Source organism: Carettochelys insculpta, chromosome 1 (genome assembly GCF_033958435.1).
Source record: "Carettochelys insculpta isolate YL-2023 chromosome 1, ASM3395843v1, whole genome shotgun sequence".
NCBI lineage: Eukaryota > Metazoa > Chordata > Testudines > Carettochelyidae > Carettochelys > Carettochelys insculpta.
The window spans coordinates 277,045,474-277,070,054 of NC_134137.1; the positions used below are offsets into that span (position 1 = coordinate 277,045,474).

Sequence of the window (24,581 nt, forward strand, 5' to 3'; positions counted from 1 at the left end):
ACATTCACTGTTTCTGACTTCCTGATAGAACAAAAGGGATTTCCCTACCTGTCCATTGAGAGCTGAGCCACCAGTGTTACGTCAGTGTTGTCTGAGAAAGGCTCATACTCATAATGTAGGAAATACAAATGAGTGCGATGGACAGTGAAGCGCTCCCGACGGAATTCGTAGCACAGGTCATCCTCATCCAGCTCTGACAGCTGCGTCTGAAGCTGTAAACAAACACCAAACACAGAAGTGATGTACTACATGTTTCCTATTACAGAACATGGAGAATAATGCATTCTGGTGCTCCAGTATCGGCACAACTGAACCACAGATAGAATGAAGGGTTAAAAAGGTATAGGTTGAACCTCTCTCATCTGGTACCCTCGGGACCTGACCGGTGCCAGACAAGAGAATTTGTTGGATGGTGGGAGGTCAATATTTTCTAGCACATTACCTACACTTCCACTGCTTATTGGGTTCTTAGACGACATTTAGGGATACATTACAGCTCAATAACTATGCAGAACATTGAGGACTCCTGGCTGGAAACAAACTTTATGGGAGCACAGGAAACTTGGTCACACTCATGGTAATTGGTCATCCAGGTCATTAAAATCATGCTGGATTACGGAGTTTGCTAGACGAGAGAGTTCCGGGTTAGAGAGGTTCAACCTGTGGTGGTATTCTCACAAGCCTTACCTACTTGAGTCACAGAACATGGTAACAAAAGAAGGTTACTTACAATAGATTGTGCAGAACTTTATAGTATGACTATACCTTGCCTTTTTGGATTCTTTGACCAGCAGTGAAACAGACAACAACCCTGGCATTTTAATTACAGTTATCACTCTGATGAGTTGAATAAGGCAGTTCGCACCCCTCTCAGAGCTAGACTTTTTGACAATATATACACTCAGGCAAACATCACTGCACTAAACTACTTTAGGTTCACATATGAATATTTTCTTTGCAACTACAATGGTTAGAGAGGTAGACCTACATTTTAAAATGCGGTAGTGATTTAAAGTGCTCATCCTGAAATATTTTAAAGGAGTCTGGTTTTCAGAAGATGGAGGTTTGACATTCCATGGAAATCAGACCCCTTCAAGGTCAAGATGGGCACCCAAAACCAAAAATATACAAAATCAGTGGCCACTTTTGACAATGGAGGCTTTAAATGCGGAGTCAGAGGATGCGGGAGAGACAGTTTAGATTGTGGAACAGAAAGGTTTGCTAAGCTACCATGATCCAGCCCAATTCTACTCCTGTGTCAAATTCTTCAAAAACAAACAAACAAACAAACAAACTGGACTGAATATTTAAACAAATTCATTTAAAGAGAAATACAAGCCATTAACTTTGCTGGAAGAGTCCCATGGAATTTAATAAGGCTGAAACCATTAGGTTCCTGTACAAATTACAGAGGGTTCTATGGGAATTGCTCTTAAGAACTCTAGAAGTTAAAAAAGAATGATAGCCTTTTTATACCTATTATAAACTCCCCTATACAAGTGATATAATTCTCTAATGAATTACATAGAATGATCTAAAATACCTAAACCAGACGATCATTCTCTATTACATTTTACGGGATTTTTCTATAGAAATTAGCCCAAAGTGCAAGTCACTTTAAAATGGGTACACTCCAGTGATGAATGGTTTACAAGCATTTATTTAAAAAAAAAAGAAAATTGTTTTCTTGGCCAGTTAAGAATATTTTTAAAAGCCTCATTATTTTCACTAAGTGGATTTTTAAATGTGAGAGGTCGCCAGTGCTGACTCTGCGGCAGCAGCAAATATGCTGTTCTCTGAGAGGAAAACATAATTATCGGCATCAATGAAATACAGAGCTGCATGTTTCCTCCTGCTGCCTGATGGAATAGTGGTAGCTTTTCGTATATTACTCTTCAATTGACTTCTGAATAATCTGCCTTTGCAGTGGGATCAAAAGCCCACTGAAGTGATTTCACTGGGTTTTGGCTCAGGCCCTAAATCCTTCACTGAGCTCTGAAAATATACCTCAAATGAAGATACATGAAGAAATACTATAATCCAAATTGTGCAGCTCTTACTCAGGCAAAACTCCCAGGAAGTCTAGGTTACTTCTACCTCAGAATAAATGAGAAATTCTTCATAAAGTTTTCTTGGTCTTTTATCCATTCTGCTTTACAAACCATCATGCAGCATAGGCTCTTTCACATCATTTTCTCCAAACCTATTCAAGTAATCTTTGAATTAAAAATCAAAACTGGCAGAGTGGCTAGATGGAATATCTTCCTTGGCTTTTCTTTTTCTCCTTCACAGAAAGATGTTAACTTTCCCTGACTAGAACCCTCTATCTGTCTGAAGTTGAAATGGTTAAAAGACACAGAGTATTTCCCACGTTATACCTTTATAGCTTGCTTTATTTTACAAAGGACCAGGCTATATGTTTGCAATTATACAGCAGCTAGTAACTACACAGTCAGGGTTCCAACCTAAAAGAATATAAATACTTAATTATGAGTTACAGAATAACATTTTGAGCTGAATTACAGGTGTGGGTTCGGTTGAATGCTGGGGGACAGACAGTAGCCTATGTATCCCAGTGCTAAGACTCTGAAAGTCATAAAATCGTCAAGGATCTTGGAGGGTGAGTGCAGTGAGGAGGAGAACTTGCTACACCTGTAAGACAAGTGTAGCTTGATCTTCCTCCTGCCCTTCCCTGAGCACACTGTGTAGACATGTCCTTGCTTCTGCTCTGCCCAGACATGGCTCCTCTGAATCAGTTAGTAATGCTGATACTCCCAGAGGGTCTCCTTTCTACTCCCCAAGTGCCAGTAGCCAAAAATGGCTGCCTCCAGCTTTGATACCCCAAAGAAGGGAATCAAAGGGACTCCTTGTATTCTTTCTTCCCCACTAGGTCATTCACATGATGCAGCCATAATTTGACCCCTCATGTTATTAATACTTAGACTCTGCAAGAAATCTGCAAATCTGCACATATGCTGTAATTAGAGAGTAAAAAATGACCAGGAAGGCAATAACATATGACCTGATGTATAGAAATGCCCCATATATTGGTGTCGATCCTGTACCTTGCTGAGACTTCTGGCCTTGATCCAGCAAAACACTGGCCCACAAACTTAATTTTAAGAATGTGACTCACCCCACTAATGTCAGCAGGATACTCACATGCATACAGTTAAATGAATAAATTCTTCACTGGATTGCAGCCAGAGTGCTTAGCACTGTACAGGATTAAACCTATTATGAGGCAAAAGGTCAGATATCTACCTCCACCTATGGAGTAGATAGCCATTAAAAGTTACTCAGGGGAGACATCCTGTCCAACCTATTTCAAGTTACATATTTTGTTTATAAAAGGAAATTGCTGTAAGTAGCCCCAACCACACCACAACTCTGTAGATATCCTCCAAAGCCAAGTAGCTAAGCAAAGCAAACTAGCCCCTTGAAGGTGTCTTAGTGATACTACATCACAAACACCCATCTTGTCTGGCAACTGCCAATGACAAAAGCTGACAAAGAGGACACTGGGGAAGTGAAATCCCCATTTATTTACCTACTAGAGGTTTCCTCTTTTGAATTTTCCAACTATAAGCACTTTAAAAAAAACAGCTGAGAACTACAGTCTGTTAAAAGTTAATTATTTAAAATAAATATTGAGGAGACACTGTCATGATGAACATCAGATTTTGTACTTATAGTGCTGCACGGAGGCACAAGGACTACACAGCAGAAAAAGATGAGCAGTAGAAAAGTTTCTGTTGTTTTGTCTTTTATTCTGTGCACTTGCCAGAATTCTGGCCCAGATCCTCCAATGTATTTTTGACACCTAATACCTCACTGAAATCAGTGTGAGTTAGGCTGCTAAATACCTTTGAGGCTTGGAGCCTTTGTGTGTATCTAATTGTTTCATTGTTCTCTCTCTTGTGCATTCCTTGTGGGAGAGGATTAGAGGTTATGCAAATGTTCTTTCCCAATCTCCATGAAACTGGGTTTACTGGTGACAAGCAGCAGGAAAATCCTGACTGAAAATGAAGAGGTAGGCATATATTTGGAGGGAAGAGACAGGTTGAAAGAGGGGTGGGCCAAAACAAGCGTTTATCTCCGAATCTAATGTTCTTAGATGGGCCCCCATTGCTACAGCATCTGAGTGCCTCACAAACCTGATAGTATTGTCTTACGCCAACCCAAAAGACTTTTATAAAACCAAGTAGGAGAAGAAAGAAGAACACCAAGTAGAAAGAAGCCGTGCTTTTTTCTGTGCTGGCACTTGCTGGTACTGAGTACCAGCATTTCAGTAGCCCCAGCCATGGGACTGACTAGGGGGTGGGGAGCTGGCTGCGTACCGGCTCCTCTCTCTCTCTCTCTCTCTTTTTAAACAAAAAAGGCAATGGGAAGAAGTCTTAACTATTTGATTTGAAGTCCCAAACTCTAAGAAGCCATGGGAATTCAAATTTGAGGCGAAGCAGCCAGGCAGAGTCTGCTGGGCTGAATTCAGCCATTTATGAATCTTTCAAGGTGAAAGAGCTGGACTAGGATTCTGGAGTTCTGGATTAAAATTCTCAGGTTTGCTGTAAACTGTGTGTGAGACCTTTGACAAGTCACTGCTTTCCCTTATGCATCAATTCCCCATGTATAAACTGGGGATATGAGTACTTCCTTTTTCCAGATAGGCCTTTAACATACCAATTTACAGATGACAGTGGTTGATTGGTTGATGTTTAAGGGTATTTATCATTCTGTGTTCTTTTGTTATATACATACACACAAAGAACCTTAGTAGGTATCCTTCAGTCTGCATAGACTATGGATCGCGCCCTTTAAAGTTTCAATTGAGGACTTCATTTACAGCGTCTATTGTGACTATGAAGACCCACACGAGAGAGACAGTCCTTGCTGCATCTCTTGCAGATGTAGTGGGTGTCTGGCAAGTCCTTATTGTGCTTTCTGTGCGCTCACTTCTCCTCTGCTAGCTGTCTGATCTTCATCTCGCCGTTCTGAAGGCCCTTGTGTAACCCCTGCCTCCATCTGCTGCGGTTGTCTGCTAGTTCTTCCCAGTTGTCCAGCTTGATGTCTACCTCTCTGAGGTCTCTCTTGCAGACATCTTTGTAGTGCAACTGGGGGCGTCCGGGAGGTCTTTTGCCAGAGGCTAGCTCACCATACAGGATGTCTTTTGGAATCCTTCCATCATTCATACTGTGGACGTGGCCAAGCCAGCAGAGTCAACGCTGCCTGAGGAGGGTGTGCATGGTTCGGATTCCAGCTTGCTCGAGGACAGCGGTGTTGGTCACTCTGTCTTTCCATGGTATTCCAAGGATGAGCCTGAGGCAGCGCAACTGGAAGACGTTCAGCCTCTTTTCCTGGCGGGCATACAGGGTCCAAGTCTCGCTGCCATAAAGGAGGGTGCTGAGGATGCAGGCTCTGTAGACTTGCATTTTGGTGTGAGCGTACAGCTTGTTGTTATTCCACACTCTCTTGCTGAGTCTGGACAGAGTTGTGGCTGCTTTTCCGATCCTCTTATTTAGCTCAGTGTCCAATGACAGGGTGTCAGTGATGGTGGACCCAAGGTAAACGAACTTGTGGACGACCTCTAACGTATAGTTGTCAATGCTGATTGATGGGGATTCAGCAACATCCTGACCGAGTATGTTTGTCTTCTTTAGGCTGATGGTAAGCCCAAAGTCCTTGCACGCTTTGGAGAACTGATCCAGCAGTTTTTGAAGCTGGTCTTCTATGTGAGACACTACAGCAGCATCGTCTGCAAACAGCATGTCTCTGATGAGGACTTCTCGCACCTTAGACTTAGCTTTCAGCCTTGCAAGGTTAAACAGTTTCCCATCAGATCTTGTGTGCAGCAAGATGCCCTCTGTTGAAGATCCAAAGGCATGCTTCAGGAGGAGTGTGAAGAAGATCCTGAACAATGTCGGAGCAAGCACGCATCCTTGTTTGACGCCGCTCCTGATTCTGAAAGCATCCAATAATGCGCCGTCATATTGGATGGTTCCTCTCATGTCTTCGTGGAACGACTGGATCATCTTGAGTAACCGTGGAGGACAGCCTATCTTGTGCAGCAGTTTGAGGCCTTGGTCAGGTCGATGAAGGCTATGTAGAGTGGCTTTCTCTGCTCCCTGCACTTCTCCTGAAGCTGCCTTAGAGAGAAGACCATGTCAACAGTAGACCTCTCTCCACGGAATCCGCACTGCGATTCAGGGTACACCCTCTCAGCAATCTTCTGGAGACTGCCAAGGATGACGCGAGCAAACAGTTTACCAGTGACGCTTAGGAGGGAGATTCCATGGTAGTTGTTGCAGTCACTTCTGTCTCCTTTGTTCTTATACAACGTTACAATGTTAGCGTCACGCATATCCTGTGGAACCTCACCCTCTTTCCAGCACAGGCACAGTAGCTCATGTAGGGGTTCCAGGAGTGTGTCCGCGGCACACTTGATTACCTCTGGTGGTATACCATCCTGACCAGGGGCCTTTCCTGCTGCAATGCTGTCAATGGCTCTCTTCAGTTCATCCACAGTCGGTTCTTGATCCAGTTCGTCCATTACTAGTAGGAGCTCGACGGCATCGAGGGCTGCGTCAACCACAACATTCTCATGTGAGTACAGCTCGGAGTAGTGCTCAACCCAGCGCTCCATCAGCTCGGAGAAAGCTGAAAAGTTCAGAGAGACCCTGCAGGAAAATCTGCGCAGCAGCCCTGGGTGCACCGATGCGACATCCAAATGGCAACATCTGAGGGATACAGTTTACAACATGGCCTTGTCGGTGTTTGGAAGAAGAGCTAGAAACACGAATGACTGGTTCGAAGCTAACTCCGATGAGATGATTCCTGGAGTACAAACGCTCACTGAGCCAGAGTACCCAGCAAGCACTTAGAGAGGCCAGAAGAACAGTACAGCAGACAGCCAGGCGCTGTGCCAACAACCACTAGCTCCAGCTATGCAGCAGCATCCAGACCTGTGCCGACTTTGGTAATCTCAGAGGATTGTACGAGGGATGAGGAAGGCATTTGGACCCACCCAGAACAAGATGGCACCTCTGAAATCCAAATCTGGTGAAGTCATTGCTGACAAAGCCAAACACAAAGAACAAAAGAGTGGTTATACTAGGTCAGACCAAAGGTCCATCTAAACCAACATCCTGTCCCCCGACAATGGCCAATGACAGGGTTCGCAGATGGAATGAACAGAACAGGTGATTACCAAGTGATCCAGCCCTTGTCGCATATTCCCACCTTCTGACAGCACCTAGGGCGCCACTCCTACCCATCCCGGTTAATAGCCATTGATGGACTTACCCTTCATGTATTTATCTATTTCTTTTGTGCACCCTGTTAATGTCCTGCTCTTCACAACCTCATCCGGGAAGGAGCCACTGGTTTACTATGCGCTGTGTGAAGAAATACTTCCTTTTGCTGGTTTAAAACCTCCTACCTATTAATTTCATTTGGTGGTTCCTAGTTCTTGTGCTATGGGAACAAGTAAATAACTTTTCCTTATTCACTTTATACCAGTCATGTGTTTAAAAGACCTCTGTCATATCCCTCCTTAGTCTTCTTTTTTCTAAGATGCAAATTCCCAGTCTTTTAAATCTCTCCTTAAATGGCAGCCATTCCATACCCTTAATAACTTTAGTTGCCCTTTTCTGAACTTTTTCCATTGCCAAGGTATCTTTCTGGATATGAGATTACCATATCTGCACAGATACTACAGATTTCTACAGAGGCAATAAGCTATTCTCTATCTCTTTTTTAATGTTTCCTAACATTCTGTTTGCCTTTTTGACTGCTGCTGCACATTGAATGGATGTTTTCAGAGAACCATCCACAGTCACTGCAATATCTCTCTCTTGAGAGGTAAAAGAATCTTAATTATATGTATAAAATTGTGCAGATTAAATTGTTTTCCAATATGCATTACAGAACATGATTTAAAGATTAGGTTACAAGCCCCAGTCAGTAGAACTGTTGGGTGGATGCCGTATAGTCCTGGACTTGTTACTGTTTAGTTTATCAGTTTGTTCCAAAACCTCCTCCAATGACACCTCAATTTGGAACAATTCCTCAGAGTTGTCACCTAAAAAGAATGGCTCAGGTTGGAGAATCTCCCTAACATCCTCAGTCATGAAGACCAATGCAAAGAATTAATTTGGTTCATTCAATTTCTTCGCAAGGAAACTTATCGTCCTTGAGTGCTCCTTTAGCATCTCGATCATCCAGTGGCCCCACTGGTTGTTTGGCAGGCTTCCTGCTTCTGATGTACATTTTGATATTGCTTTTTCAATTTTTGGCTAGCTATTCTTCAAACTCCTCTCTGGCCTTTCTAATTACATTTTTACACTTCGTTTGACAGAGTTTATGCTTTCTGTTTTCTGCATTAGGATTTAACTTCCACTTTTAAACAATGCCTCTTTATCTCTCACTGCTTCTTTTACTTGTTTTTTTAAGCTAAGGTGGCATTTTTTCTTCTCTTACTGTGCTTTTTTTTAACTTGGGGTATACATTTAAACTGAGTCTCTATTATGGTGTTCTTGAAAAGTTTCCATGCAGCTTGCAGAGATTTTACTTTTGGCACTTTAACAGATATTTTGGATCATAAGCTTTTGTGGGCAAAGACCTGTACTTTTGGCACTGTACTTTCTAATTTCTGTTAAACAAACCTCCTCATTTTTATGTAGTTTTCCTTTCTGAAAATAAATGCCACAGTGTTGGACTGCTGTGCTGTTCTTCCCACTAAAGGGATGTTAAATTTAATTTTATTATGGTCGTAATTTCCAAGCAATCCAGCCATAGTCACTTGTTGGACCAGATCCTGTGCTCCACTTAGGACTAAAATAATGCATGCACATCCCATTAAAATAAAATATGTTAAGAGAATATTAAGGATGCCATACTAAGCACCCAAAAGCCAGCAATGGTTTAACCTTAATTTTGCTCCACTAGCAGTTCCCTATATTACTTTTTGTCACACTAGTTTGCAAATAACAAAATCTTATGCATATCTACTTTGAATATATTCAGTATTTACAGGCTGAAAATTTACTGCCTGGTTGAAAGTTTGCAGCCATGCTATACATCTGGGAAAAGAATGTGTTATAATGGAAATCCTGACAGAACAGTGCAAATAGTCCCTCATTGAACGTAGTGCATCACCAAAATGACGATCTTAATATCTGTTTGTTGAAAAAGGCTGGTATCTCCATCTCCATTACACATATCACAATAAGCTTATTATAGCACAGTTTCTTTCCCTGAGAATGACAGCACGCATTTCCCCGTTGGGAATATCTAATTAACATATTCTCCCTCCCCATGAAATCTGTTGCTCTATGGCTACTGGCCACCCACCCTGCAGGGAAGAATCTTACCGTGTAAAAGACATGGGTTTTTTTTGTCCACCCTGTGTATAGTAGCTGTTCTCTTGAAAGAATCTGTGGTTAGGGGTAGCAAGTGCTTTCATTAGCATCTGCGTGTTACATGTCTCAGAAATGAAAATGGCAGTGAGCGGAGGGAGTGTGAGAGGCAAGACACAAAACAAAGGGACAGGCAGATCCAAAAATAAAATGCATTTGCTAAATTACTTCTCTGGGCAGCCAGCTGTGGCATATGAGCTGACTTCAGCTCAGGGAAAGTGTCCTTTGAGGCAGGGTTGGACTGACAGGCAAACGCAGCCCAGATAGCGTCTTTTAAGGAGTTCACTGAATTCCACCATGAACCCCCATAATTTACCAGAACTAGTTGCCTATGTATTTATACCACATGGGTGGCACTGACTATCTGTGTGATAAAGGGTGGGATCTGGAAACACTGAACACCTCAGACTGCCAAACCCCTGCTAGGTCCACTAATTCATCTTCTTAGGACTGTTGCTAACATTTCAAATTCCTGAGCAGCCTCTGAGATGATTTTTTCTTAAACTGACATGCCACAGAAATATTTACTTCCTTCAACAATACTTGGAATTTTCCCAAAAAAGACACCAGTCCAATAGCTAAAGCCACCCATATTCCCTCTGGGATGAGTGATATTTTAAACTCTGATATTTCATGACCATTCCAGCTGGAGACACCTGCTGTATCAGAGTGAAGAGGCAAAAGAAAAAAGGATTCCTAATGGTTTATAACCTGTCTCACAAGGTTTAAAGTGATACAAGTATGTAGCCCAATTTTAAATCATTTTTAGAAATGTGCTCATAATGTATTTTCTTTCCCTCTGTTTTAGGTATTTATATGACCCTCTTCTCCCTACCACTGTAACTGAGCACCTCACAGTCTTTAGTGCATTCATCTTTATGACACACCTATGAGATAAGGTAGTGCTGTTATCCCCATTGTACAGATGGAGAACTGAGACGAGAGATACTAAAGGACTTGCCTAAAGTCACATTAACAGTTTGTGACAGAGAAGGCAACTGACCTGGATCTAGCTATAGCTGCATAGTCACTTCGAAGCATGCACACTTAGGACTCATAGTACAAAGGCTTTGCAGCTGGCAAGCGTGGACAACTAATATCAGCACAGAGCCAGTCTGCCAGCCTTCAGAGGTGCAGCTTCAATAACTTCAATGCAGCTGCACCAATGTACACCCACAGACAACTTGAGCCATGGTGTTTAGTGTTTCAGAAATGTCTGCATAAACGACGCTCTGTAATGCAGCATAAATAAAACAGATGATAGTGGGAGATGGTGAAAGCATTTACTTGCCCTTGTTTGTGATGATCTACATAATGGACTTTTGGCTTCTCTGCTCATTAGCAATGAAGCCAGTCTAATCACACATCAATTAAACCTATATTCCTCCCACACCAGCACAAATTCTGTATCAACACGCTGGACCCAATTACGCCTTCCATGAAACTGAGCTGTAATAAGGACAAAGAGAAGGTTCTACAGTTTGAACAACGCCAGGAATCATCATATTACCTAGTGTATAAGAAGTAGCCAGTGTTCCCCCAGTGCAGCATTTCCAACATTCAGGAGGAGAAAAGGTCATAGTCTACCTCCAAACCAACCCAGAACCACCTATCCTACAGCCATGATGTGGCACCCTTACCAGAATTGCCCCCTTTCCTGCAGGTGGTTAGCGCTGTTGGCAATGGGTGCTTGCACCTCTCTTCTGCTGGTTGCCTGATGGAAGCACTAGTGTACCACCAGCACTAGTGAACCAACACTAGGGTAGGGCACCACCATTTTTACCATCATGCAGTGCTTTTACTGCCATTATCTCATTTATAACAGAATTAAGTTTTTGCCAGCATCTCTCTCCCCGGACACAGATGAACAATATGGCTAGGAGTAACAAGTAAAGGGAAGAACAGTGGCTAGGTGGGTGGAGAGCTGGGAGTGAAGCTTATCATGCTGATAATTGTCTCATTAATACCAACTGCTCTCCTTCTTCTGTATCTTGTAGTCTCCTGGGCCCCTCTGCTTATACTTGAATTGAACTCCTGTGGAAAAACAGCATGTGATGGTGTCATTAAAGACTGTCATAATGCATGTCCACACAAGGGCTAAATTAAGGTTGCACAGGCAACCTTAGCCACAGCACCCCACATTAAGTGCTTGGTCTTGCAGCCTTAATAATGTTCTTTTAACATACTTTTTTGGGTGTCTAATTTCCTAAAAGAAAACTGAATAATCTCCCCGACTGCCAGAAATTCCATCAGCTGGCCTTACACTGACACTCACAGGGCTCATCTGCAGGGTTGGGACCTCTAGAACTGCTGCACAGACTCTCTGCTGATTGAGCTAATGGGGTAACATATTAATAGTAAGCTGTTCTCCTTCCTGTGGGCCAGCACTGGAACAGGAAGGAGACAGATACTTTGTCACAGGGTTTCACAGCTATTTGCTGACAAGGGGGCAATGACAAGACTCAGGAATCTGGGGTTCCATTCCAGGCTCAGGAGGGGAGCGTGATCCAGGGGACACAGAATCTTACGCCAATTCCATGCCCCTTCCTTCCCACCATTTTCTGGCCCAATCCTGTTTCTTCCCCAGCTCTGGTTCCTTCTCCTAAGCCCATTATCCTTACATACCCAATTCCAATCTCCATTTGTCAGGCTTCCCATATCACTCCCCATCTCCTTGCCCAGCCACTCCTACTCTACGTCTTTGGGCTTGCTATCTAAGTCCTAATCTTCTGCTCTCACTCCTGGTCCCAGTCTCCTTGTCAGCCAATCCCAGTCCCCACTTTCCTGCTCCAGTTTGTCCCAGACTCCTTGGACAGCAAATCCCTGGTCTCATCTCCTGGTTCTTCCTGCAATTTGTCTTCTCCCTCCTCCACACACACAGGCTTCCAGTCCCAGTCTCCTTCCTCAGGCTTCTCATCCAATCTTATTCATTTCCTCACTCTCTTTCCAACCCCATGTCCCAGTCTCTTGGGTCAAACAGTCCCCATTATTCCCCCACCAGATGTGTCTTCACTCCCCATCTTATTTCCCCCCCAGTTGTCCTATCCCAGTCACCTTGCCCAATCAGCCCAGAATTCCTGCCTCACTTCTCTGATTTCCAGTCCCTGCCTGCATCCCAGCACCCAGTCCCAATCCCCCTCTGCTCTCCAGGCTCCTTGTTGCAATTTCCTAAGTGTGTGGCAGCAGCCACACCCCAGTTGGGAATATCTACGAGCAGCAAGTGCAATTGTGACTATCGTGTGCTCAGTCACCCTGTGGGAATGACACACGCACAGTCTGGTCAGGGGTAGGAAGTGTGAAAAGCTCCAGCACTGTGAGGAGAAGCTTCAGAGATTTTGTTTGTTATACTCTGGCAAGTCTCTACTGAGCATGTGCAGACAGAGATTTTTCAAAGGCTTATGATGGGAGCCAATCTGAACTGATTTTCAGGGAGACAAGCAAAAGGCACCTCCCTGAGACAAAGGCTATATACTGGCCAAATTCCAAGTCCCTGCTCCCATTCAGGGTGACTCAAAGAAAAAGTTACCAGACTGCTTTTTTTTTTAAATAAATTTAGCAGTAAAAGCATGGTTATCCAGCACCCTGGCACATTGTGTTAGCCAGCATGCCGGCGGCTGTGGGGCCAGCTACTGTGGGGCTGGCTGATCAGTCCGTGGCAGCCGAGCCCCTCTCTACCATCTGGCACATTTAATTACCCGGCACCCTCAATTTCCTGAGGAATATTGGATAATAGAGATTTTACTGTATTTTTTCTCCTGGCCTATTCTCAGAAATTGCTGTTATATTGGTTGAACTTTTCCAAAAATATTAGCATGAGGTTTTGGATCAGGCCCTGAATTGCATAACTGGCTTGTATCATTGCATCTCATGTTTGAAATAAAGAGTTCCACATTTTGCAGAGAGTCCTCACAAGAAACCGTCTGCAGAAAGGATCTTTTATGGTACACTGCAAAGGTTGAGCGTCTTGTGTGCCAAAATCAGGCTCATAGTGGATATTATCGTCTTGCCTACTGAATCACATGAGGTCATTAAACATACTGTATTTGAGAGGCTTTAACATAGGTCCTTTAGTATGAAATGCTATAAACAAGAGACAACTCATAACTAAGAGATTATCATGAGGTTCACCTGTAGGGGTTTCCCTGAAAACTTGCTCCTTTCATAAAAAAAGAGAATGAGGAAAGGCAGAAGTGGAAAAGAGCATGAAAACCATGAAGAGCATGAGCAGTGTGACCAAAGGCCAGTGAAGTCAATGGAAGACTTTCCAGGATACTTAGATTCAGATCTTCCCATCTACAGGTTGCACAAAGAGCAGGGAAGTGATATGCTACAGATCAGTGAGCATGCTCATTCTGGTTTTAATTTTAGTGCCCATGGAGACAAAAGGGACTGATGGCACTGACTCCACTGCAAGCCGAGTACGGTCAGCTCCCTCAAATGAATCTCCAGCTGTTCCTCTACAGACTTGGCAAAGATCTCTGATAATTTGCCTCATTTCTGACCCACAACCTTATGCTTCCCTTCCCTTCCCTTCCAGCTTTGTGCCCCATTTATGCCCGCTGTGGGAACTGGGCCAGACCCTCAAGCACCATTTGTTGAGATGCCAGTTGTACTTAGGGAAATGAGCGGTCCTTTGAGTCAAGCAAACCTCTTCATTTTGCTGTGTGAAAAGAATAGGAGGAAGAATAGTGGAGCAAAGCAATGACTGAATAGTCTAATTGAGGCATTTTCACCCAGGAACTTGTAATCATGGTGATCCAGCAGCAACCACCAATGAACGTTTCCACCATCACCAATCTAAAGCCTAATACGCCAGGATTTTGCTTTTCTCTCTTTGAAAATCATCACCATCTGTGCACTTCTCACAGCTGAAACAGCCTCCTCCTGCAAAGTGGGAAGATCTTATTCAGATTTATTCAAAAATGTTAACCTTCCCCTTTTGTTGCACACCAAGATCACAACTGATATTTGCAAACAAACCAGGTAATAGTCATTTCACAGGGTTTCCTCTGCTACAGTTGCCATATTAGGTGGGCTGGTTTTAGAGACTATAATGAATACACACAAATTACAGTTTCCAGAGGAGTCACTTAATCCGGCAGATTTGTCTTATATGCACTGTGATGCTGTTCAGAATGTGGCTAGTATAATTTGCAGGGAATGGGAGGAGATACGGCGCATAGCTATTAAAGAAAATCAGTGACAGACATGGTATTTTCTTTGACTCCCTTGGACAAACTTTATGGAATTAAATTTAAGAATCTTAGGAGTTCATAGTATTAAAAATGCAAATAGTTATGTCTCTCAGGGAGGGAAGATCTTGGGACGTATAAGGCACACAGGCTATTTGAAGCAATGTGCCAGGCAAGACTGAACTTTGATAGTTAAGTAGCATCCTTAGGAAATCCTGGGGAGTTGCGAGAGTATGCAAATACAACTCCTCCAGTTATGCAAGAATCAGCCTCTTGATGCTTTGCCCTTAGGAGGGACCCTTTTTTGACCACTGTTACATGAGGACAAGACTAGAGCTCAGACAGTATAAAGGAGTGATTCACAGATTAATGAGGGGGCTGAGCCACAGCAGTTAGGAACTTGTAACCAAAGAAAAAAAACTTGCCATGGTTTCAGGGACTGACTCCTAGAAGAGCCCTGCTTGCAGCTGAGGTGCTCTCTGGTAAGCTTATTAGCATGCACATCGGTTCTTTTATTATTTTCAGTATATTTTCTTTGTAATGCTTTTACTTTAAGCATAAATGTGCTTGCTTAGAAAAGTCTGTGCGATAACTTACGTCTCTGGGCAATTAGGCTGTCTATGGCTACGTCTACACGTGAAGCCAACATCGAAATAGGCTATTTCGATGAATAACGTCTACACATCCTCCAGGGCTGGCAACGTCGATGTTCAACTTCGACGTTGCGCGGCACCACATCGAAATAGGCGCTGCGAGGGTACGTCTACACGCCAAAGTAGCACACATCGAAATAAGGCTGCCAGGCACAGCTGCAGACAGGGTCACAGGGCGGACTCAACAGCAAGCCGCTCCCTTAAAGGGCCCCTCCCAGACACAGTTGCACTAAACAACACAAGATCCACAGAGCCGACAACTGGTTGCAGACCCTGTGCCTGCAGCATGGATCCCCAGCTGCCGCAGCAGCAGCCAGAAGCCCTGGGCTAAGGGCTGCTGCCCACGGTGACCATAGAGCCCCGCAGGGGCTGGAGAGAGAGCATCTCTCAACCCCCCAGCTGATGGCCGCTATGGAGGACCCGGCAATTTCGACGTTGCGGGACGCGGATCGTCTACACGGTCCCTACTTCGACGTTGAACGTCGAAGTAGGGCGCTATTCCGATCCCCTCATGGGGTTAGTGACTTCGACGTCTCGCCGCCTAACGTCGAAGTTAACTTCGAAATAGCGCCCGACGCATGTAGCCGCAACGGGTGCTATTTCGAAGTTAGTGCCCCTACTTCGAAGTAGCGTGCACGTGTAGACACAGCTTATAACTGCTGAGGAGAAAGCAAAGCGGGCCTGATTAAGCAGTCTGACTTGCTGGGGAACTCACAGTAAAGGCAGAGAGCTGTGCAGCCTCGAAAAATCCTGGTCAGGAAGGAGAGAGAGACAGGTCTCACCCAAGAGAGGTAATGGTTTGGAAGCTAGAATGATGGCCTTGCTGGATCATACAAGGGGCATACAGCAGCAGTTGCCCTCAACTGTGACTGAACACAGCATAATTGTACATTCATGAGTTAACTCACTGACTACACCCATCCCTCATTTAAAGAGTACTTATGAGTACTCACTGAAATGAGGGACATGTGTACCTACCTATGTTCACTAAACGAGTGAACTTCCCCTGCTAATATGAGCGAGCCGCGGTGTCCCTGGCCAGGAAGCAGGGAGACCTGCAACCCCCCCAACAGCCCAAACTGCCCCCAGCCTTCGATCCCTCTACATCCCTAAAGTGTCCCCAGCCTTAGATTCCCCCCTGCCCCCGCAGCCCTAAATGGCCCCAGCCTTAGACACTCCTCCTCCTCCCACAGCCTCTTCATGGCGACTGCTAGGCTGGGTGGCTTCCAGAGCCCTCCTGCTCCCAGCAGGTAACAGTCCTTAAAACCAATTAACTGAAGTGTTAAGCTTTCAGCACCTAGGCATAAGGTAATTGCTATTTCTAGTGATAGAGATCTGCCTGAGGCAGCAGTGTTAAGGAACTGCAAATGGCTTCTTTAACAGCCACATGCAGCTCAGAACTGCCCAACCTGGCCACACTTAACAAATCTAATGGTGACCCATGTTTGGGTCCTGACCCATAGGCTGGGAATCCCTGCTCTACATACGTACACTACATCCTACTTCTGGTGCCAAACTATTCAAATACATCCGAAGAGTACCTAAACTCAACTGGTTTGTGTCAAGTTCCAAGCACCTGGAATGAAATGGAGACTTTTACATGTATTTTAATGGGAATTTAGTGTCACTCTTATGAATTTTCACCTATGAGCAGAAATTAGGGAACCAATTGTGCTCATATAGTGAGAGATGAGTGTACCGTCTATCTAAAAAGGCAGACTTTTGACTTTAAAATACTGCATTCCTGATGTTTTCATTTCTTGTTCATTATTTGCGTTTTAAAAACACCTACTGGCCACGCCGGGGCCCACTACACTGGGCATGGTTCAAACACATCATAAGAGACAATCCTTGTCCCCAGAGATCTCAGCTGTAAGAATGGAATTGTCAAAAATGCCTAATATAGTTTGGAGCATAAGTCCCATTGATTTTTAACTTGTGCTCCTAAATCTCTGAAGACCTTTTGGCAAGTCCACCCTGCACAGAAAAAGTATCCAAAGAGTTTATCATCCCTACTTTTACAGGCAGAAGTTAAAGCAGAGAGAGACTGATCAAATTATTTAGCCCAGGTCAGTCACGGTGTTATCAGTAAAGCAGAAAACTGCATTCATATACCCTGAGTCCCCAGCCCAGTCTCTTAACCATAAACGAGTCTTCCAATCATCTGCATTGTCTCTATGTTAAAAGAAATCTTCAGGCTTCCCACTTACATTTTCACTGTTGACATCTGCCTCGCTGGGGCAGCCAAAGAGCTCCCGCCTCAGCAGGTTCCCATCATACTCCAGGAATGTCAGGTAGAGGTTGCGGAAAAACTCCACATGCTTGTTTTTCACACGCAGCTTCTTTGGTGAGTTCCAATGTATCACCTGGCAGGGAAAACAAAAAGGGAACAATCCTGTTGTCAGCGTGCAGCCTTGCTCTAGCCAACACCTTTATACATCTTCAATGACCTTCCCTCTTAATGCCCTTCCAGTGGGAAGGTTTTGTAGTGTATTCCATAAATAATGACATGCACTGTATAAAGTCTATGCTTTTTCTGTCTTCCACACAACATGTTGCACATGTGTGTGTGTGTGATTATACTTTGTGAAGTAATACCACAGACATGGTGGCAGGACGGGAGTCATGGACCAGTTTTACATTACAGATTTTGGTGAGGAGAGAAATGTGATGGAGAGAAACATGGGACTATAAAATTTGGCCAGGGATTTCTCCTGTGACTGCCCCAGATGATGAAAATTATTCATTATCTAGTGTCAGACAACCTCCTCACTTCTTGGGAATTAATGAGAAAAAGCCTCAAATAAATTTCTGTTTTGCTGTACTCAGTCCTCTGCCCCTTACAACAGACAGTCTGATCCAAAAATAAGCATTGGCTGACAATGCTTCATGGGAACTTGACTGAGCTTTGCTGTGTTGCTTGGCAACGCTGTCATCTCATTCCTTTAAGTCCAAGCACCAGCAGGTATTTAGTCATTACCGGAGAGTGATGACTCTCTTACTAGCATAGATTTAACTGTCCCCCAGACATAAAGGGTCTGATTCTCATTTATGTTAAGTCCACTTCACACTGCTCTGTCAGCATAATTGAGAATAAAGCCCAAAGAAAACAGCAAGAGTGGCGCTAGAAGTGGCTTGTGGGAACGATTTCATTTTATGGAGGTTATATTTTAGCCATAAACATGAAAGCTTTGTACTCAGTTTTTTTTCTGTGACTTCCAAAAGGATAAAAGAAGAAAACAAAACAAAAACAAACCCTTCTTTCAGGAGTACTTCGAAATGGGGACTTCTGGAGGTCCTGTGTACCAACTAAAGTGATAACAAGAAAGTGTGGCATCCCGCATAGTCAGCTGCACCAAATTTTTATAGATGCCAGCTGCTAACCAAGCAGTGGCTGCTGCATCTCTACGCTGTAAACGCTGTTCTCACAATCCTCTTTTCTCATATGGAACTCTTTATTCCTTCCCTGGCCATTGATATTGACCAAATCATGGTTTCAGAGGACCAAATACACATAGATGCAAATTCAAGTTGTGAAAAATAAGATCAGATTTAGAAAAAAAAGCAAATCACCTTTTTCCAATTAAAGAAACACTTCATATAAAAATAACGGGCTATTTACCTACTGTGTGATCCAGAAAAATTACCTGGAACAAAGATATTGCTTTAAGAATTATTCTTAGGCACTGTTGTCTTTTATTGGTCTTCTTTTGCCTGTTTCTAAATTCTCAGTGTCTAGTTTAAATCTGAAATAGCATCCTCTCGTATGCAATGAGAACTACACAAGGCATAAAAACAAGAGAGAGCTTTAACCAGAATCTAAAACAGAGTCGAAACCAGAGGAGATTTATTCCAACAAAAGAGGAACTTGGAAGACTCCCTGTTTAAAAAAGGCTTTATTTGTGTCATCCCATTTTGTTTAACTGCGGCAGAGGGCGCTGCAAAGGTCGCGTCTGAATTCTACCTCAGGGAAAGCAAACACAGTAATTAAAATGAAGGACTGAAGGAAGTCTAAGGGGCTGCTAAACAGTTTTAAAAGGGTTCTAGCAGTTTTGCCAAACAGGCATGGAATGCAAACAGTTCATCTGCTGACACCTTAGCCTGCTTTAGGAGGCAGTCAAAGAACAAAGACTGGAAACGTGCAAGAGAAATGCCTACCAATGAAATCTTTTCTGTGCTACTCCCACACCCTATGTTGATTTCCTTCCTGCATCCCTCCTGTGCATTGTGTCCGTAGCCTGAGCACCTAATGTCTGTATCTTGGAGACCTGAACAATGCAAACAGCTAATGAGAATAAACTAATTTTTTGTGTTTAGGAGTGGCTCCCTTCCCCACAGGGATTTCCCATAATCATACACTGTGCCATATTGCAGCTCAATATTAGTGTCTTGATGCCTCTGTTCTACTAAGTGGATGATGACGTCAAATCTAGATGCAGATGCCAGCTCCCAGTCTCCTTGCTGCTGGAATTGAAAAGCCATTACATCTGCAAAAGCTCATAAGTGTCAAGGACCTGGTGGTCGCAATTCGATTAGATTTGAAATGCGTGTCAAGATTCTGTATGTGTACAGATGTCAAGGCTGCCTGGAGTGAGCTGGAAAAAGATGAATGGAATTGATTACTGTCCAGAAAACCTGGTTTTTTTAATCAAGAAGGGTAAGCAGATGTTGACAGATCAGAGGACAGGAAGAAGTTATGCAACAAAGTAAGGACACTAGAAAAACCACAAAACAGGTCTCACAGGGACATTATTAAAGGGCCCAAAAGCAAGCTATCCCACTGTGTAGGAAAGATAGAAAACACGGCAAAAGACTGCCTTGGCTTAACCAGGAGATCTTGAATGATCTCAAAATAAAAAAGGAATCTTATAAGAAACGGAAACTAGGACAAATTACAAAGGATGAATATAGGCAAACAACACGAGTGTGCAGGAGCAAGATTAGAAAGGCTAAGGCACAAAATGAGCTCAAACTATCTACAAGCATAAAGGGAACCAAGAAGGCTTTTTACAAATACATTGGTAACAAGAGGAAGACTAAGGAGAGGGTAGGGCCATTGGTCAGTGAGGAGGGAGGAACAGTAACAGGGAATTTGGAAATGGCAGAGATGTTTAATGATTTCTTTGTTTCGGTCTTCACTGAGAAATCTGAAGGAATGCCTGACATAGAGAATGCTAGTGAAAAAGGGGTAGGCTTAGAAGTTGAAATAAGAAAAGAACAAATTAAAATTTACTTAGAAAAATTAGATGTCTGCAAATCACCGGGGCCTGATGAAATGCATCCTAGAATCCTCAAGGAGCTGATAGAAGAGGTATCTGTGCCTTTAGCAATCATTTCTGGTAAATCGTGGGAGACGGGAGAGATTCCAGAAGACTGGAAAAGGGCAAATATAGTACCCATTTATAAAAAGGGGAACAAGAATAACCCGGGAAACTACAGGCCAGTCAGCTTAACTTCTGTGCCAGGAAAGATAATGGAGCAGGTAATTAAAGAAATCATCTGCAAGCATTTGGAAGGTGGTAAGGTGCTAGGGAAGAGCCAGCATGGCTTTGTTAAAAACAGATCACGTCAAACCAATCTAATAGCTTTCTTTGATAGAATAACGAGTCTTGAGGATAAGGGAGAAGCGGTGGATGTGCTATACCTAGACTTCAGTAAAGCATTTGACACGGTCTCACATAATATACTTATCGATAAACTATGCAAATACAACTTAGATGGGGCTACTATAAGGTGGGTGAACAACTGGCTGGATAACCGTACCCAGAGGGTAGTTATTAATGGTTTTCAATCCGGCTGGAAAAGTATAACTAGTGGGGTTCCGCAGGGGTCTGTTTTAGGACCGGTTCTGTTCAATATCTTCATTAACGATTTAGATATTGACATAGAAAGTACACTTATTAAGTTTGCAGATGATAACAAGCTGGGAGGGGTTGCAACTTCTTTGGAGGATAGGGTCATAATTCAAAAGGATCTGGATAAACGGGAGAAATGGGCTGAGGTAAACAGGATGAAGTTTAATAAGGACAAATGCAAAGTGCGCCACTTAGGAAGAAACAATCAGTGTCACACATACAGAATGGGAAAGGACTGCCTAGGAATGAGTACAGCAGAAAGGAATCTGGGGGTTATAGTGGACCACAAGCTAAATATGAGTCAACAGTGTGACGCTGTTGCGAAAAAGGCAAACATGATTCTAGGATGCATTAACAGGTGTGTTGTGAACAAGACACGAGATGTCATTCTCCCGCTCTACTCTGCGCCGGTTAGGCCTCAGCTGGAGTATTGTGTCCAGTTCTGGGCACCGCAGTTCAGGAAGGATGTGGAGAAATTGGAGAGGGTCCAGAGGAGAGCAACAAGAATGATCAAAGGTCTAGAGAACATGACCTATGAAGAAAGGCTGAAAGAATTGGGCTTGTTTAGTTTGGAAAAGAGAAGATTGAGGAGGGACATGATAGCAGTTTTCAGGTATCTAAAAGGGTGTCATAAGGCAGAGGGAGGGAACTTGTTCTTCCTTGCCTCTGAGGATAGAACAAGAGGCAATGGACTGAAATTGCAGCAGGGGAGGTTCAGGTTGGACATTAGGAAAAAGTTCCTAACTGTCAGGGTGATCAAACACTGGAACAAATTGCCAAGGGAGGTGGTAGAATTTCCATCACTGGAGATATTTAAGAAGAGGTTAGATAGATGGCTTTCAGGGATGGTCTAGAAAATGCTTGGTCCTGCCATGAGGGCAGGGGGCTGGACTCGATGGCCTCTCGAGGTCCCTTCCAGTCCTACTCTTCTATGATTCTATAAAGGGCAGGATTTATTTTAAAAAGGAGCGAGATTAATGAAGCTCCCTGTAATACCTGAGACTACAAAAGGCTAGCAAGCTTCACAAGGCCCTGAGCATCTTAACCACCAGTATCAATTCCTACAATATAGAAGAAGACAGTATGTTTTTTCTTTGTGCCAAATCCACAAATCCACAATGGACTTAGACTGAAGCTGGATTGTTTCCATCTTGTGCACCAACACCAACAGCAGAGATTCTAATGGCCAAAAATGCCAGAGCAACCTTACCTGGGTTGGATAAGGCATTGCTGAAGGCATAATATGAAGACAAAAGGGTTGCATAGATAAAGCTAAAGCCATAATGAGGCTATGAGAACCTTTGCTATTGGGTATGATGCATCATATGGTAACAATTCAGTTTGAAGGGTAAGAGTTTAAGGATGATTTGGTGGATAGGCTAGTTACAAATGCAAAATAAATCTTAACATGCAAGATGAACAAATCTGAGCTGGAAATTAGAAAGAGAAAATGAGTGTAGAACCCTGAACTGTCATTTTTGGCATGTCAGCATTGAGCCACACACCAACCTTCTCCTTCCTTCTTCCCTCCCTCCCTCCAGCATATTGTGCAAAGAGAGAGCTTCAATTTCCAGAATCTGAAAGCTCTCCTGGTGTGAAACACCCCTGCAGCTACAGCATGTAAATTGCACTGCCTCGAACTGCTGGGTTTGTCACCACATAAACACAGGTATCCTTGACCAATGCCTCCTCAGAAATAAGGAAAATATACCTCTTAATCTTCATTTAGAAATCTATGTACTAAAGGATGAGATCTCAGAATGCCACACCTATTTAACACCTGATTAATCACCATTAAGCAACTTGGCACTACCTAAATTTCTGCTAATACCATCTCATTTAATCAGCAGCCTTTACCACTCACTGAAATTAGGCTCTGTCAATTCCCTGGAATACTTCCAAATATATTGTGTCCAAGTGAAGCTGAGCACACTGTAATGATAGTTTACCTTTATACCGCCTCTTCCATCCCAAAGCACTTGGCCTATTATACATTTGGCACACCATGAAAATGCTGTTAACTTTGAAATGGAAGACAGCAGAAAATGCTATACAGCAAAGGAGGAGGGTGAGGAAGGATATGTAGCATAATGATTGAAGCACATGTTCCTGCTCTTACAATCCTGGCCCTAACATCCACACAGACATCAGAGCTGCAGTTTTTAAGGTCTGGCCTGAACATTCACACAGCTAACTTCATGGCACTCAGTTAAAGACTAAAGTTCTGAGAAACCTTTCCTAAGTTCCAAGTTGCTCCAAGTTGCATTGCTAGATCCAGGGAGATTGATTTTCACCATGATGTTTCGAGCATACAGGATACCCTCCCAGCAGAACACTATCTCTACACACCTTCTTAGGGCTTTTCTGCGTGATGGAATAAAGTGCTCTACAGCACGGTTTCACAAACTGGGGGCCATGAAGAAATTCCAGGGGGGTGCGTGAGGCTACCCAGATCCCCCATCAGTCCCCTCACCCTTTGCTTCTGGTTCTCAGCTCCTGCCATTTTATGCGGGTGACCCAGAACAGCCACTATAAAAAGCAGGCAGCTGGTGAAGACCCACATGCAAAGGTGAGTGGGAGCGGCTTGGGTGGGCAGCTCGTGGGGCTTGTGAGGCTCAGGTGTCTGGCTGGCTTGCAGGATTCATGGGGCTTGGGCGGCTGACCCCAGCATTGCAGGGCTCAGGTGGCTCGGGCAGGTGGCTGGCCCTAGCAGTACAGGGCTTGGGCTGGCAGGTGGGCGGCTGGCCCCAGCATTGCAGGGCTCAGGTGGCTCGGGCAGGTGGCTGGCCCTAGCAGTACAGGGCTTGGGCTCGCAGGTGGGCGGCTGGCCCCAGCATTGCAGGGCTCAGGTGGCTCGGGCAGGTGGCTGGCCCAAGTAGTACAGGGCTTGGGCTGGCAGGTGGGCAGCTGGCCCCAGCAATGTGGGGCTCAGGTGGCTCAGGCTGGTGGGCGGCAGCTGGCCTAGGCAGTGTGGGGCTGTGGCAGCAGCTGGCCCCAGTGGCTGGTGGGCGGGCAGGTGGCTGGCCCCAGCAGTGCAGGGCTCGGGTGGGCGGCTCTGGCAGCGCAGGTCTGAGGCAGGTGGGCGGCTGTCGTGGGCAGCTCTGGCGGCCAGCATGGGGCTCAGGCAGCTGGCCAGCTGGGGCTGCACCAGGCACCCATAAGAGACCAAGAAAAATTATTTGTGCTTATTTTTAATTTTAAAGAGCGTTTTTATATCAAGCTTTTGGGTTTATTTCAAATTATGAATTGAATTTTTTGTTGAAGGGGGTTGGATGATGGTAAAGAAGAGATGGGGGGTGTGAGGGTTTCTCAAAAATCAAATGGGGGGTCATGATGCAAAAAGTTTGGGAACCACTGCTCTACAGGGTTGTGATTCCTACAGCTCACTAACATGCTGCGCATTAATGTGAGGTAGTAGGAGATAACTAAGGGTGTAAAGTCAGTAGCAATTTTTTTTCTTTATTGAAG

General features: G+C 44.0%; 1 protein-coding gene across 3 annotated transcripts in view; it reads right to left on the bottom strand.

Moving 5' to 3' along the window:
* The window catches only part of LARGE1 (LARGE xylosyl- and glucuronyltransferase 1), a 458,979-nt gene that overhangs the window by 37,867 nt on the left and 396,531 nt on the right, over positions 1 to 24,581 (bottom strand). For all 3 annotated transcript variants that reach the window (XM_075008156.1, XM_075008163.1, XM_075008172.1), the window contains 2 exons: positions 17,469 to 17,624; positions 49 to 212 (listed from right to left, as the gene is read on the bottom strand). In XM_075008156.1, coding sequence (XP_074864257.1) covers positions 49 to 212; positions 17,469 to 17,624 — 320 coding nt within the window. The remainder of the gene's footprint in view (positions 1 to 48; positions 213 to 17,468; positions 17,625 to 24,581) is intronic.